Below are 17,289 nucleotides of genomic sequence, written 5' to 3'. Positions count from 1 at the left end.
CAGATTCACATGCAAGAGCTCTTTTTTCCACTGAGCCCCCTCCACCCACTCAGTTACACTCAAACAAACAATATTAATGACCCACTTTCAGTTGTTTTTGACCAAGTGATACAAAACCAACAAACCCGCCGTACATACTAGATGGCTATGATCTGAATATAGTCGAATACTGAGAATATGAATTACCTAGAAGTTAAATTATCATGAAATAAATTAAGATATCTGTCATATTTATGGTTTGTTGACTCAGGATGTGTTGTGCTCGGTCATGACTTCTCCCTCCAGCAGCCTTTTGTCTCGAGACCACTGCTGTGAAACGGCGTTGCATAAATAAACTTGAATTATTTGAACAGTTCAGATTAAGTCTGTAAAATCTGTTTATAAATTCATGCTTGAAGATTTATTATTTGTTATTTGAACCAGATCACAGATTTGGACGGTTTATTTTCTGTATATTATTTTCACTACTTGAAAGTCTGTTTATTTCTTAACTTAAAATTGTAAATTTAAATTTTAGAGGAAAAATTAAAAATGTTTTTCTGGTTAGTCTAAATAAGTCCAATTCTGGCCCCCGGGCCTCATGTTTGACACCCTTGGTCTAAAGGTTAATCTAATTGAAAAGACTCGGTAACTTTCTTAAAAAAAATTAAGTGAGTTCTCAATTTGCTTTTGTTTTACAGTAAATAAAATATTTTTGTACTTAAAGAACTGTTTTTGTTAGATGTGGGTTAATAATTTTCTGTTCACTGTTACTGATGTTTTAAATGTTGTAATGTTTCTGCCACATTAAAGCGAACTCAGAGAAACTGCATAGGAATCAAAAATAAACCATATATGAAAAACTTTATTAACAAGTATTACAGACTCAATTTTTTTGAGCTTCCTGTTTATTTTTGGCCATTTTATTTCTCTATGAATCAGTTATTATATTCGGTTAAGTCAAAAATATCAAAATCTGATTCTAAAGAAATATTTTACTGGTGTTTACAACAAACTATAAAGCTTTTCATAGATTTTTCATAGGGAATTACTCCACAATAATTATTTTTGTAAGCTTACTTTGCTACAGAAGACATAAAAAATGAAAAACGATATTTCAAATAATTTTTTCTTGAAGAAAGTCTCGTGCAGAAATAGATTTATTAAAATTTGACACTATAAAAGAATAATTCAAACAGACAGAAGTGAATCTGTAACAGCTGAAAGCTGAAAAGAATAAAAAAGAATATGTTTTTTCTTACAGTAACAAAAAAGTATTATTAATAAAACAATATTTAAAATGTGAACGACATAAAATTACTAAAAGCTGCTTTTGTACCAATGTGTTTTCCTTGGCGCAGTTTGTTGCTGTCTATAAAACACAGCAAGCTGTTGAACTGCAAACACAAGCAAAGTTTTTTTGTTTTTACAAATTAATAACAGCTTCTGTTTCATGTGTGCGATAGATGACAGGAAGTTTTCTCATGAGGACAACTGTGTACAAAACTCTAATTATCTACAATAAATCACATTCATTTTGAAGGAATATGTCACTCAAATGCAAAGTATTGCTGACAGTGAACATTTCAAGTTTGTCAGTAGCATAAATTCATCATGTTTAATTTAGCGGAAGTTTAATTTTAATGTGATTGAGACATAAAAGCTGTTTAAAGACAGTCAGTTAGCAGGTGTGCTGTTGGTTGAACGTCCCTTCTTTCTCGTGATCCCGAGCAGAGAGAGTCCACAGAAGTACGCCAGACTCTTCGCTATCAGCACTGTGTACATCAGACACAGCAGCCTCTCTTTAAACCAGCGTGGGGGAGGCGGTGGGGGAGGAGAAGGTCCTCTAATCTCTGTAAAAGAAAAGGAAAGAATTAACAAAGTCATGTCAATGACCTTCTCCTCTGCTCTCTGAATATTCTCTGAATGTTGAATCACTCAGTCATGAAGTGTCAGTTACCTATTTTGTTTTGACCTGTCACTTTGCCTTTCTCATGGTTGACTTCACAGAGGTATTTATATGAGTAGATATCACCCTGATCGAGCACCGTGACGGAAGTGATGCGTCCTGGCTCTTTGATTTCCAGCTGCTCCACCTCAGCAGGGGGCAGATCCTCCAGCCGGCCGTTCTTCTCTCTTTTCCAGGAGAACTGGACCAGAGGAGGAATCATTCCTGAGGCCTGACACACCAGGGCGCTCCTCCCCCCGAGGCTGGTACTGTTTGCTGCTTTGTAAGCGGTCACCTCCGGCTTCACTGTCGGCTTATCTAAAGTTTAACAGCAACAAGCAGCACAGACACACATTCACACCGTCAGCATGGACCATAATCATTAACCACTCATATACACATACACAGTATGTTCACCCACTTATGTACTGCACATATGTACCACGATTTATCACAAATCTTCTGCAGTTTTATACGTGCATCTTAATAACAGAATTTATTGTTTATCTATATACAGAAAATTTAAATTATGTCATTCATAATCATTATTATCCAAACTTCCCTGTGAATAAATGGAAATATACAGATTATGTTGGTATAATAGCTACAGTGAAATATTCCTATGAATTATGGCTAAAGAATCCACAATACTAAGTATATGATAAATGCATTACGAGTCTACAATGACATAAAGATACATATTAGTTTATATGTGTATCCTGGGAAATCACTGGCCTGTTTTTTCCAGATTAGACTAGTTTGTGGTTTTATCTGAATCCCCTGCAGGTGAGGTCATGAAGTCTTGTCGTCAAAGATAAAGGAAACGTCTCTTAAATCCACAAGACAATGTTTGACTTGCTCTGCTGCACCTTTAGAAGTGCAAAGTAATTTCTGCTCACGTGTATGTTTTCCTGCTCACCGGCTCACTATTAATTCTTTTTATTTCTTTATCTACTTTTTTAAAACAACCGTTCAGCAAACCAGCTGTCTCTGCTATCTTTGAATATATTTGCTTCATGTTTGTCATAGTTGCACAATCACTTATCAAATATATTCAAAGATAACTTCCTCTCATTCTAAATAGCAAATTTCACATTTGTGCTGTTTTGATGAAAGATCATTGAAACAATACACAACAACTACCAAGAGATATTTTCTAGCACTTAACTCACTTTAACTGTTAAGTCTAATATTTAGTAATAAATCATTTAAACCTTCTCTAATGAAGGCTGAGGTACGGCACCGGCAGCAGGCTCTTCCTAATTGTCGCATCCTTCATACAGTTGTTTTATTTGGTCATGTTAAACATATAAAATTGAAGAAATATATTAACACCATGAACCAAAATGTAATTATATGTATGTGTGGAATATTTTTGCGCCACATCATTTTACAGATGTTACTACACCACCTTCTAATCACAGGATTCTTCACAGTTTGATTTTTTTAAACAAGCTGCTTAAATATGGCTCATCGTTCCATCAGCAAAACCTTTAAATGCAAAGTGATAAAAAATAGAAACATTTTTAAAAGCCCATTTGTATTTTGCGGTGCATAACCTTCAAGTTAGATGTAACAATTCAACTGCTCAATAATATATAGATAAATATATAGCAGAGTCTTACGTCTCATTAGAGCGGAGCTGTTTGAGACCAGAGAACAAGTTACTAAATTATTTCTTACACTTCTTTAAATGTCTGCAGGGTTTTAAGATGGAAAGCACACTACATAAAAAAGCTTAAATACATTTCTGACAGCTTTTAGATTGTAGTTTTAAAGTTAGACTAAGTGCACTGCTTTTTTAAAACTATTTTACAAACATTTAAAACATTTAAAGGCACAGAATATAAACTTTTAAGTAAAAAAAACAAACAAAAACAGTAAAATCAAGTAGGTGAAATACATTTTAAGCCTTACCTGTTACATAGAGCTTTGTTCCAGAGCCAAAGATGAGATAGCTGTTGGACTGCTCATCGGATCCTCCCACACTGAAACACACTGATACAAAAACCTTTCTGCCGTTGAGTTTGTCAGCTGAGGTGAATGAGCGTAAAGTATCATATTTCACTTCCAGGAAAAGTCACATGGAGTTTATCATTTTGGCTGCTAACTGCCTTGAAACTGTGCTTCTCTTGGATAAACTACAAGTAACTTTTTATATTTTGTTTTTATTTACCTTTTTCTGAACCATAAAAGTTTTCTTTTAAAAAAAATTACAGATTAGTGGGTTATTATTATTTATCATCACCAATTTCCTCAAATCCAGAAAAATAATAATATGGATGATCTCTGGGATTTCATATATAGGAGAATCACTAAGTGTGTGTGTGTGTGTGTGTGTGTGTGTGTGTGTGTGTGTGTGTGTGTGTGTGTGTGTGTGTGTGTGTGTGTTCCTGTCTACCGATCTTTGTGAGGACAAACAGTCACTTGTGAGGACACACATACCGGTCCTCACAAATTTGAAGGCATTTTTGAGGCTCAGAATGTGGTTTCATTGTCAGGGTTGCAAATAAGTTATTGGTAGGTTTAGGGTTAGGGTTAGGCCTTCATTTTTAAGGGGCACAGGTGTCAAACTCCAGGTCTCGAGGGCCTGTATCCTGCAGGTTTTACATATGTCCTTGATGAACTTGAGCATCAGAACAGGAAAGATTCAGTGTGTCAGCATGTTCACTGGAACCTGAACATCTGGACGAATGTTATGTTCAGTTCAGTGATGAGTCCAGATTTTACCTATGGCAGTTGGATTGGAAGGTTAAAGTGTGGAGATGATGAGGGGAACACTATTCTGATTGCACCGATAGCTTAGCAGCTTTAAGTGGAAGCACTAATAATAATAATAATAATAATAATAATAATGGATTGCATTTATATAGCGCTTTTTGTGACCCTTAAAGCGCTTTACAATGCCACTATTCATTCACTCTCACATTCATACACTGGTGGAGGCAGCTACGGTTGTAGCCACAGCTGCCCTGGGGCAGACTGACAGAAGCGAGGCTGCCATATTGCGCCATCGGCCCCTCTGGCCAACACCAGTAGGCTGTGGAGTGGAGAAGATGAAATGGCCTGTCTGCAGTTCTGATTTTAAACACCTTGTCATCAGCATGCTGTGAGTGACCAACACAAACACACTGTCTAACTTGTGACAAATGCAGGTGTGAACAAGTTGTTTGTCATCTGCCTGGTGCACCACTTCTCTGAGTTCCCTCTGTCTGTCTATGGTGTCTGCTCGTGAATCTGTCTGTTAAGTTCAGTGTCTCGCCTGGTTCTCTGTGTCTGTGAGTTTCCTGTTTTATTCTGAAGGTCTCTGTCTCATGTGAGTGTGTTTAATTTACGTTTCCCGTGTCTCGTCAGATCTGATTTCTCCCAGGTGTGTTGCCCCTCCGTCTCCCATCCCTTGATTACTGCTGTGAGTATTTAAGCCCTGTGTGTTCTCCTGCCTGTTGCTGGTTTGTCTGTGTTATCGCCCTCTGTCATCCTGTGTGGTTCCCCTGCATCTGTCTACGTTTCCCTGCATCTTCGTTTGTGTCTCTAGGTTTCAGGTTTGTTTTATTCTTAGTTTGTCCAGTTAGGTTTTTGTCAGCTCTGTTCTTGCCATCCTTTGCCTTTTGTTGTACATCGTCCTCCTCAATAAAAGCCCACTCACATCAGTAGTCCCTGCATCTTGGGTCCTTCAATACATGGCTCGCCCCGCCGGCCGTGACAAATAGATTATGATGTTTAACTGTATCGAACGCTGCACTGAGGTCTAGCAGGACAAGCACAGAGATGAGTCCACTGTCAGAGGCCATAAGAAGATCATTTGTAACCTTCACTAAAGCTGTTTCTGTGCTGTGATGAGCTCTGAAACCTGACTGAAACTCTTCAGATAAACCATTCCTCTGCAGATGATCTGTTAGCTGTTTGACAACTACTCTTTCAAGGATGTTTGATATGAAAGGAAGGTTGGAGATTGGCCTATAATTAGCTAAGACTGCTGGGTCTAGAGATGGCTTTTTGAGTAAAGGTTTAACTACAGCCAGCTTGAAGGCCTGTGGTAGATTATTAGAGATAGACTGGCGATATTTAAGATTGAAGCAGTAAGTAATGGTGGGACCTTGAGCAGCCTTTTAGCAACGGGATCTAAAAGACACATTGATAGACTGGAGGAGGAGAAAAGAAGATCAGACACCAGCAAGAGAGGATAAGAAGGACAGACGCAACAACGTTGTCATCCCCTATGTAGCCGGTGTATCAGAAAAACTCAGAAGAGTTTTCTCCAAGCATGACATCCCAGTGTACTTCAGACCCAGCAACACACTCAGACAGAAACTGGTTCACTCGAAAGACAAAACTCCAAAACACAAACTTAACAATGTGGTGTTTGCTGTACAGTGCAGCGAGGAATGCCCAGACCTCTACATTGGAGAGACCAAACAGCCACTTCATAAATGCATGGCACAACATAGAAGAGCCACCTCCACAGGACAAGACTCAGCAGTCCATCTGCATCTAAAGGTCAAAGGTCACTCTTTCGAGGATGCCAATGTTCACATTTTGGACAGAGAGGACAGATGGTTTGAAAGAGGAGTGAAAGAAGCATCTATGTCCACTGTGAGCGACCATCTTTGAACAGAGGCGGGGTTTACAACACCAACTGTCTGCCATCTATAATCCAGTTTTGAGTTCCCTCCCCAGACGCCTTAACGCCCACTCACATCCTGGGCCATCTGACCTCAGGAAATCACATGATAGGGTGGGGCCAGGTTTCACAATGAGCTCACCCGAAACCCTGGCTGATTGTGACCCACACCTGTTTTCACACTTTGACTCATGTGATTAGGTAGAGGATCATTAGGGGGTCCATGACCCTCTTGGGACGACACTCCCACAGGGCTTAAATCTGGGACTCTCCACCATTTGACCTTAGAACTGAAGAAGCTTCTCAGATGAGAGGATGAAACATCTTCAAGCAACTTAAAGAAGTCCAGACGCTTTTCTTTCCAAGCTCCTTAGATTACTACTTAATGTTAAAGGAATGGTTGGCTCAACAGTGCTCTGACTTTTTGCATTTACACTTAAATACATTTAAACAAAATTTTTAATAATAAGATAGGATTACTAATAAATGTTTTTTGTTGGAAAAGGGTGCTTATATAAAGTTTAGTTTTATTTTGCAATATCAACAAAAATGCAAAAATATTTATATTATTCAGTTAAATTATATCTGTACACTTCTGAAGCACTACAACATTCACCTCAAGGCACTTCATGCGGTAAGGGAAAGACCACGGTAATAAAAAGACAAATGTATATACAGCAAATATACATGTATACAATATTTATTAATGACATAATAAAAAAGATGTGTTTAAATAAAAAATAAGGATAATTAAGGAAAATAAGGATTAAGCTGGCACAAACTTGTATTTGTTTACAGTGAAAAGATGAAAGATCATTTTCTAAAACCTTAAAGGAAAAAGAAATGAGGAAAGTGCTCAGGTGTCTGATTTCTGCTAGTCTGTTGGTTTTTGTTCAGGCTGCAGAGATGATTATTCACTGTGGGTACCCGACTTCAAACAGGAGCAATAATAGGTGGCTGAATGAGCAGAGCTAATTCTTGCAACTACCAACTCACAGCCATTCTGTTTCCTTACAGCTGAGAAATCATTTTTCTGTGGATGGTTGAAATCTGAATAAACATAACCATTATTCCTGTTAACAGTCAGAATCACTGTGAGCTTTTCTCTCTCTTTCTTCTGGTACCAGTACACAGTATTTTTGCTACACAACTCAGTTCCTGCACAGCTGATGGAGACTGATTCACCAGCTCTCCTGGTCTGCGATAACTGCTCCTGAATCAGCTGTTCTGCTGCCATGGTAACCAGTGCTGTAGAGACACAGACAGATAGATGAAGGTTAGTGTGACAGTGTTTGTTACAGGTTGACTTTGTTGGCTCCTGATTGGCTGGAAACACTCACCTGAACACAGACAGCACAGAGCAGCAGCTGGGAGGAAAAGCATTTTGTGCAGTGGTGTTTCCTCTGGTGAACCTGGGGAGAAGTGGCGCTCTGATGCAGCTGAGGCCAAACAAGGACGAGCTGTGAGATCAGACGAGGGCCACGTGGTTTCTAACAGGTCCTCAAAGCTCCCATCAGCCCCTGCAGTGCGTAGATTAGTAATATTAGATTTTAAATAAATCTGCATTTTAAATCCTCCATAAAACATTGAGAATCTTCTCTTTTCCTTCTTTGAACTTTTCAAAGGTTAAAAGCTTTGTGCAAGACTCATATTTCAAAAGAGCTCAGAGAAACTTGACATGATTAGGAGAAGATTTTTAGTGTTGCATAAATTAATATATAAATAAGTATAGTTTCACATACAGTGTAAGAGATCTCAAACAAGTAGTAAAAATCCAATCAGGCTTTTTTGAGATGACAGGCAACAATGTCTGGCTTACATATTATTTGTAATTTTTACACTGATATCAGGCTCATCAGGGTATGATTGCAAAAGATAATACCTTAAATATCTTTGATTAGAAAAACAAGCGTTTGTTACAGACTGTATTTTGCAATAATGTAGAAGACAATGACGAAATAAACGTATAACAGAGATAAAATTTGCAGCACGTATGAATGGATTAGGATGTTCCTGTGGTTTGCTGCTCTCTTCCTGTCACAGACTCATCTGTTGGTTTTTGTTCAGGCTGCAGGGATCGTTTCTCACTGTGGGGAACTTCTTTGTGACAGACACAGTAGTAGGTGGCTGAATGTTCCACACTGCATTTGTTGATCAACAGTACAATATCATCCTTGTCACTCATAACTGAAAATGACTCTTTTAGATGATGAGTGAACTTTGAAGTTTTTTTTTCAATGCGGTCAAAACGCACAATCACTGTGAATGATCCTCGATCTTTTTTCATGTACCAGTACATGTAATTATTGTCACATTGGTCTAACCCTGTGCACTTTAGGGATGCTGCTTCACCAGCTTTCTTTGTAGATGTCAAATCGTTCTGAATAAGCTGTGCTGCCATGGTAACCAGTGCTGTAGAGACACAGACAGATAGATGAAGGTTAGTGTGACAATGTTTGTTACAGGTTGACTTTGTTGGCTCCTGATTGGCTGGAAACACTCACCTGAACACAGACAGCACAGAGCAGCAGCTGGGAGGAAAAGCATTTTGTGCAGTGGTGTTTCCTCTGGTGAACCTGGGGAGAAGTGGCGCTCTGATGCAGCTGAGGCCAAACAAGGACGAGCTGTGAGATCAGACGAGGGCCACGTGGTTTCTAACAGGTCCTCAAAGCTCCCATCAGCCCCTGCAGTGGGCACATTAGACACGTTTAAAAAGCCTTTATGTCTTTGCCTGCTTCTACAGTTGAACTTCATACAGTCTGCACTAATATGGACACTTTTTGTTATAACGTGGTTTTAAACTCAGTAAAAGAGTCACTTTTTTTAAAGCTATAGATTTGTTGTTGTTATTATTGTATTTCCTTTTTGTCCTTTGAGCAGTTATTTTCATTTCTATTCTTAAATGACCTTATTTTGCAGTTTCTGTGGATGTACAGAAACCGAGTCCGTGGCTGATAACTGGAAAATGCAAAATTGCGAAAAGATACCAAAATTATTATCAGCCCTGAACCCGTTTTGTTCCAAACCTTCACCTGCCAACGCAGGAGATACTTTTAAAAGTATAACATACGACATGTCCAGTTAACAAATCTAAAAACAGCTTATTTATTGTCATATATCTATTGGCGTGTGTACTCACACGGTTCCCAGTGTTTAATGCTCAGTGTAACAGTCACGTTTAGCTTATTGAACTTGTAATGGCATCGTTCGATGTTTGCTCCAGCCAAACAAAACTTACACGTATCATTCAAACTTTACAACAATCTTCAATCGTTCATGATCAGTTTTTGGTTAGATTCCAAGTAACAGCTGAGCTTCCATGTGATTCAATTTGCCACATAGCTAAGTGAATAAATGTAAGTATGCAGCCAATATTCTGTTTTTCAGTACAATAAAATGAAATAATGTGAATGCAAAAATGTAAAAATAAAATTAATGAAACCTTATCACAGCATCTCGTCTGTAAACAGGATTTCAAACTGCTTTTTTTCCTGTAATTTGCTGTAGGTTTTCGAGTGACATGCCCTGCTGGTTTTTATATGTATATAAAAAATTGTAACCAGCGTAGAATATCACATTTATGCAGCAGCAGTCTTACACCGTGGTTCAGGGGTTTAGGAAGCTCGTCTTGTAACCAGAAGGTTGCTGGTTCAGACTCTGACTCCTGATCATTGTGTCCTTGGGCAAGACGCTTCACCTACCGCCTGCTGGTGATGACCAGAGGGGCGCGATATGGCAGCCTGGCTTCTGTCAGTCTGTCCCAGGGCAGCTGTGGCTACACCTGTAGCCTCCACCAGTGTGTGGATGTGAGAGTGACTGAATAGTGGCATTGTAAAGCGCTTCGAGTGTCTAGAAAAGCGCTATATAAATGCAATCCATTATTATTACAAATGATTAATATTATAAGTTATGTGATAATATTAGTCTGACTTGCTCTGTGAGTAAACCTCGACTTTCTTATTTCTTCATCTTTATTACTCCGTCTGTGATGGAGGTGAAGCCTGGGCTGTGGTTTACTGTTTGACATCTGCTCGTCTGTTGGTTTTTGTTCAGGCTGCACGGATCATTTCTCACTGTGGGCACCTCCTTTATAACAGGCACAGTAGTAAGTGGCTGAATGATCAAACGTACATCTGCTGATCACCAGCTCACCACTATTTTCTTTCCTCATAGCTGAAAATGTGTCTTTTAGAGGATGACTGAACGCTGTGGGCTTTTTTTCACCACTACGATCAAAACGTAGAATCGCTATTAATGTTCCCTCATCTTTTCTCATGTACCAGTACACAAAATTGGTGTCACACTGGTCAATGCCTGTACACGCTAAGGACACTGTTTCATCAGCTCTCCTGGTCTTTGATTTCTGGTCCTGAATCAGCATTTCTGCTGCCATGGTAACCAGTGCTGTAGAGACACAGACAGATAGATGAAGGTTAGTGTGACAGTGTTTGTTACAGGTTGACTTTGTTGGCTCCTGATTGGCTGGAAACACTCACCTGAACACAGACAGCACAGAGCAGCAGCTGGGAGGAAAAGCATTTTGTGCAGTGGTGTTTCCTCTGGTGAACCTGGGGAGAAGTGGCGCTCTGATGCAGCTGAGGCCAAACAAGGACGAGCTGTGAGATCAGACGAGGGCCACGTGGTTTCTAACAGGTCCTCAAAGCTCCCATCAGCCCCTGCAGTGGACACATTTGACACATTTAAAGAAACCTACTGCGCCTTTGTGCCTTTGCCTGCTTCTGCAGTTGAACTACATGCAGTCTGCCCTAATACTGGCACTTTTTATACAGTACGAGAGTTGCTTTTAATTTTTTTATGTTTCTTTCTTTTTGGTCTTTTGAGCTGTTCTTTCTGTTTTTATTGATTTATGGCTTTTAACATCCATATCCTCTATGTTTTGTATGTCATTGCATGTGTCTAGAAAACAACATCGTCAACTAAGACTTGTACAGTGCTCAGCTGTAAATCTGCTATAAAATGGAAACTAAAGCTTTGCCACAGCTACATCAGCTATTTGAGTGGTTGAGTCAACTAATGGTCATTTTGCAGCCAACACTGTGATATCCATTATCCATCCATTTGCGTCCGCTTATCCTTTTCAGGGTCGCGGGGGGCGCTGGAGCCTATCCCAGCTGTCATAGGGCAAGAGGCGGGGTACACCCTGGACAGGTCACCAGTCCGTCGCAGGGCCAATATCCATCATTTTCTCTGCAATTTAAATAAAATAAAATGAAATAATAAAGGTAATATTTGTAAATGTAACATGTAGAAAATTAATTTGCATTTCTTTGTCTGTTAATATGATCTCCTCCCAACTCACTTCAAGCAAGTTCTCATCAGTACTTAGTTTTAGGTTTTCAAGTGCGCCGTCCTGCTGTCTTTCCATCTATATATAAAACGGTCATCAGCAGAGATCAGCACATGGATTCAGGAGCAATGTTGCAGAATATTTTTAGTATTATAAACTTTTAGATAAGATCACTTTAACGTCCTCCATCAATAAAAAAAAAAGTTTATATTACATTTTCAACCAAACAGCACGTTCTCACATGAACATATAAACTCTTTAGTTTAGTTTAAAATGTAGCAACAACTCAGCGTCCTTTCTAGTCCATCTTTAGATTTATTTACAAGCTAGTGATACAGATACTGAGACCAAACTATCTTATTGTCTTTGTATATATAGTATGTTGGTTTGTGTTTTGCTCTTCATTTAACTTGATTTTCGAAGAAAAAAATTTAACAAAAAAATATCACATTAGGAGGGAAAGAAAATCTATTTCACGACAACTTTGTGCTGTTTGTAAGAGAAGGAGAACAGAGTACCTGAAAACAATTTTCTTTGAAACTTTTGAAAATTTCTTCTTTTTTATTGATCACATAGAGGCTGGCTGTGGTTTACTGCTCTCTTCCTGTCACACTGTCTGACATCTGTTCATCTGTTGGTTTTTGTTCAGGCTGCAGGGATCATTTCTCACTGTGGGAACCTTTCCAACAAACACAGTAGTAAGTGGCTGTAAGTTGGGGTTTAATATCTTTGATGACCAATTCACAGCCACCTGGTTTTCTTAAAGCATTGAAATCTTGTTTCTGGGGATGATTGTAGCGTGAATTAACTGCCCCATCAGCCAGATCAATGCGCAGAATCACTTTAAGAGGATCTTTTTCTGTGTTCTGGTACCAGTAAATCTGTTTTTTGTCACACTGGTCAGTGCTTTTACAGCTTATGGCAACTGTTTCACCAGCTCTCCCAGTCTGTGATAACTGCTCCTGAATCAGCTGTTCTGCTGCCACAGTAACCAGTGCTGTAGAGACACAGACAGATAGATGAAGGTTAGTGTGACAGTGTTTGTTACAGGTTGACTTTGTTGGCTCCTGATTGGCTGGAAACACTCACCTGAACACAGACAGCACAGAGCAGCAGCTGGGAGGAAAAGCATTTTGTGCAGTGGTGTTTCCTCTGGTGAACCTGGGGAGAAGTGGCGCTCTGATGCAGCTGAGGCCAAACAAGGACGAGCTGTGAGATCAGACGAGGGCCACGTGGTTTCTAACAGGTCCTCAAAGCTCCCATCAGCCCCTGCAGTGGGCACATTAGACATGTTTAAAAAGCCTTTCGTACAATTTCATTTATTAAAATTCAAATTCAAATTTTATTTGTCACGTACACAGTCATACACAGTACGATATGTAGTGAAATGCTTGGACAACTGCTCGTGACCTAAAGAAAACAAAAAAGGGAAAGGCTATGAATAAGATAGGAAATAAATATGAAAAATTAAAAAGGGTAAATTTAACTAGGAAGGAATAAAATATAAATTAAGGTTAAAAATGAAATAACTGTACAACACAAATTAGAATGAAGGGTAAATTTAACTGGGAAGAATAAGATAAAATATATAAATTAAAGTTGAAAAGAAAATAACTGTACAACAAAATACACAATATAGAACTATATAAGAATGTATGAAGAAATATAAATAAATATATACACAATAACAGCAGCATATACACAATAACAGCAGCGTGATTTAAGTAATGAAGTGAAAACAATGTCCAGAATGTCCAGTGTGTGTAAGAACTGTATGTGTGGGTCAGTACTGTGTGGTGGTGTGATTGAGAGACCGTATCGCCTGCGGGAAGAAGCTCCTCCTCAGTCTCTCTGTGTTGATCTTCAGGGAGTGGAATCGCTTTCCTGACCTCAACAGAGAGAACAGTCTGTTGTTGGGATGGCTGAGGTCCCTCACGATCTTCCTGGCCTTGGTCCAGCACCGCCTGCTGTAGATTGAGTGCAGGTCAGGGAGCTCGGAGCGAATGGTGCGCTCAGCTGACCGCACAACCCTCTGTAGAGCTCGTCTGTCCTGCATGGTGCTGTTCCCGAACCAGGTTAAGATGTTTCCCGTCAGGATGCTCTCTATGGTGCAGGAGTAAAAGTTCCTGAGCACCTTGGAGGGCAGTTGGAAGTCTCTCAAGCGTCTGAGGTGGTAGAGACGCTGTCGGGCCTTTTTCACCACGGTGTTGATGTGACAGGACCATGACAGGTCCTGCGTGATGTGAACTCCGAGGTATTTGAAGCTGTCCACTCTCTCCACTGGGCACTCGTTGATGACAGGGGTCTGGTAGTTCCTCTCCTGCTTAGTGCTGAAGTCCACTATCAGCTCCTTTGTCTTACTGACGTTTAGAAGGAGGTTGTTCCTCTGGCACCAGTTCTCCAGATTCCTAATCTCCTTCAGGTAGGCCGTCTCGTTGTTATCAGAGATCAGGCCCATTTTATGTTATATTATGTTGTTTTATTATTTTTGCTGCAATATTTTGATCAGTTGTCTGTTTTTTGTTCTTTCAAACCCAGCTAGAGGATGAAGTATTTTGAAACACTTCAGTCTTTCTGTTAAATGTTTGACCTGAAAGTTCTTCTGTTAACACGTTTAAAGGTGCTAAGCTGTAAACCCATGAAAATCCTAAAAACGACTGGACAGTGTTATATATTTTGAGGGCCACATGATTTCTAACATACCCTTAAAGTTCTCAACAGCCCCTACAGTCCACGTACAATTTGATTTATTACTTTTATTTTGAAGCCAAAGCAGCCGATCTTTTGGAGATCCACACTGTGCTTCCAAAATAAAATAAAAGTTATAAAGAGATCAGTGATCTTGTTGCAAAGCCAGAGAGGTAATTGTGCACTTGAGCACACTTTAGTGTATTTGCTAATTATAAGCACCATTTCAAATGGGCTTTCACAGAAGAGGCTTCTGTGTGACTACAGGTGAGTAGACGGGCTGTTGTTAAACTCGTAACACTCACACAGTGTGTACTTCTGGGAAAAAATAGTCAGTCTGCATACAAATATTTACCTGTGAGTGGAAATACTGTGTATGCATCTTGTATTAATCCTGACTGTTGGTACTAATAAAATTAACAAAGGCTCTATTCTGTGCTTTCAAGTAAACAGTGAAAACAGTGTTTTTATAAGGCCTTTAATAATCGTGTATTACCAGTTTTTCATTATAATTCAGTGTATCTTATGTTTATACGTAGATTTACTCTTAAACAGATCAGACTACTTTATTTTTAATTAAAAAAATCTTAAAATCTTGTTGTGCAGTCTGAATGTTTGAGCTGAAGTTTATTCATTTCCTTTGGTAAAAAGCTTTCATCATCTAAAACAATATTTTTATTGGCCCCTTTTAGTTTTGTTAATTCAAAACATAAACACAGCAGGTTATGGGCTCATTTAAAGCTTACTGATAACTTTGTTCATATTTTAATGTTTTAATTAATAGTTTGGTCAATTTCACAATTATGTTACATTTGCAAAGTGTCTTCGTGACTCTTTACCTTGTGAAAATATTAACAACTAAAGATTTTAAAACCTCAGTGTCTCCTTTTTTGCTTTAAACTTAAGTAACGTCTCTGAAGGTGATGCTGGATTTCCACATTTGTCTGGCAGTTTGTTTCCCTTCTTTCTTACCACAGTAAATAAAAGTTTCAATAAGGTCTCTGTGGTTCGTTTGAAACAAACATATGATGACAAGTTTTGTGGATTTGAGTTTGCAGCTCGTGCTGAGATTAAAAACGAAAAGGATAAGACCGCCATCATGTGGTTATTCAAAAGAACTAAGTAGTTCAAAATCAAAGGGCATTCCTATGAAGAACAAAGGTGAATTATATAATCATATAATGGTGCTCTGTGTTGGTCTTTCTTTGGGGGGGAGTAGTTTACAGTAATTAGTAAGGTGACATTTCTTTGCTAAAGCTGGATTTATAGCATTTTAAAAAGATCCAGTCGTCTGTGGTCAGAACTGTTGAAACCAAAGAAAAAAGATTTAGTCTTGTTCTGTGTCTTTGTACATAGAGAACTTATTTATCTTTACTCATATATGACATTTATTATCATGTACAAATGTTTTACATAAACATGAACACTTCTCATTTGACAAAGTTATTTGGCATGTAGAGGATCTCACAGAATTTCAAACATATCTGTGTGTTTTTGTTTGTTTGTTACTGAATGAGATAAATAAATAAACCCTGACACTTGTCAATATTCTGTTCCTCAGAAAAATGCATTTAGCAGTCTTAAATCCAGATCCAAAGCCAGGCCGGACAGCAGCAGCACAGAAAATGGTGTCAGGTTTCTGTTACGTCTGACAGTAAAAGCAGAAAAACAAAACCGTATCCAACCATGCAATAAAAAAAGAAGCTACTCTCAGCTCTTGCCACAAGGGGTCACCACAGAACTGGCCGCTCATGCTGATACAGTCCCAGGGGCAGTGCCTCTGCGAATTCACAAAAATAAAACTGTTTCTGCAGCATTTTTAAAGCAAAGAATAATTTACTGCCAGAAGATGGTGTGAAAATTGTATTTCAGAGGTCTTTGGTGTGCAGATGATCACAAAGAGACGCCTTCTCTTTAGCACCAAAATCACACTTTATAAAATTAGTATAAGTCAAAATGACCTTTCTCTCACGTTTTTCTGCAGAAGCTACTCAAGCTCTTACATGGCCCACAATCTACTGTGAACTGAAAACAGATGAACCTGTTCAAGGCAAGTTTCACACTGGATATTTTCTCCTGATGTCACACAAAAGCATTCAGACTGGCCCACTGCTCTGAATGTGTACACGGCGCCCACTCAGGTAAGAGATCTTTCATCATACTCTGTGCTAAAGAGGAGTGAAAAAATTAGACTGTGGGAGAGAGTAGTAATACGAATATAGTACAATGTAATACTACAAATAGTATCGCAGGTACTACACCAAATTGCAAAGCTTCTGTTTTATTTGCTTTACAAAGGGTGGACGAGTGTTTGCACTGGTTCTGGTTGTTTATTTAACAAGAACGGTACCTACTGGACCTCAATATAAAAAATTTAAGTAAACTGCTATTTACATTAGACGCCCCTGGGCAGGTCACATTGATAGATACAGCACAATTCAATTCAGTTTTATTGATATAGCACCAACTGACACCAACAGTCGCCTCAAGGTGCTTTGTGTTGTAAGGAGAAGCACAACAAAACGCACACAGGAAAGACTAATAAAAATATGTCACACTGGCTTAAACGGGATCACAGGTCTGGTTTTTCATAAGCCACCTTGAGATGTGCCTTCAAATTGGACATATAGAATTTTTCTTTATTAGTACGCTATATTAGTATTTGCTTCCCTTCAGTGACAGCAATTTGTCCAACTGTGGTTCACCTGCAAAGCCGTTCCCAGCCCCTTCTAGCCATGTCCCTGG

The 17,289-nt window shown here is 38.9% G+C and overlaps 1 protein-coding gene and 1 long non-coding RNA gene across 2 annotated transcripts; both read right to left on the bottom strand.

The window, feature by feature from the left end:
* Positions 1 to 1,121: 1,121 nt before the first annotated feature.
* On the bottom strand, positions 1,122 to 4,007 carry LOC120744851 (the record flags this gene model as incomplete). Its single annotated transcript, XM_040049455.1, has 3 exons — positions 1,122 to 1,832; positions 1,940 to 2,245; positions 3,845 to 4,007. Coding segments are annotated over 3 exons (645 nt in total), but the record flags the coding sequence as incomplete, so codon positions are not given.
* Positions 4,008 to 10,370: 6,363 nt separating this feature from the next.
* Positions 10,371 to 13,138, bottom strand: LOC120744856. The gene is made up of 3 exons (XR_005698467.1): positions 12,946 to 13,138; positions 11,045 to 12,853; positions 10,371 to 10,952 (listed from the first exon to the last, which is right to left on the bottom strand). It is a non-coding gene; the product is annotated as an uncharacterized LOC120744856 (long non-coding RNA).
* Positions 13,139 to 17,289: the final 4,151 nt, after the last annotated feature.

The sequence above is a fragment of the Simochromis diagramma genome, unplaced genomic scaffold (genome assembly GCF_900408965.1).
Source record: "Simochromis diagramma unplaced genomic scaffold, fSimDia1.1 OVJJ01000355.1, whole genome shotgun sequence".
NCBI lineage: Eukaryota > Metazoa > Chordata > Actinopteri > Cichliformes > Cichlidae > Simochromis > Simochromis diagramma.
Note: the sequence above shows the minus strand (reverse complement) of the source record. Positions and strands in the feature narration are given on the sequence as shown.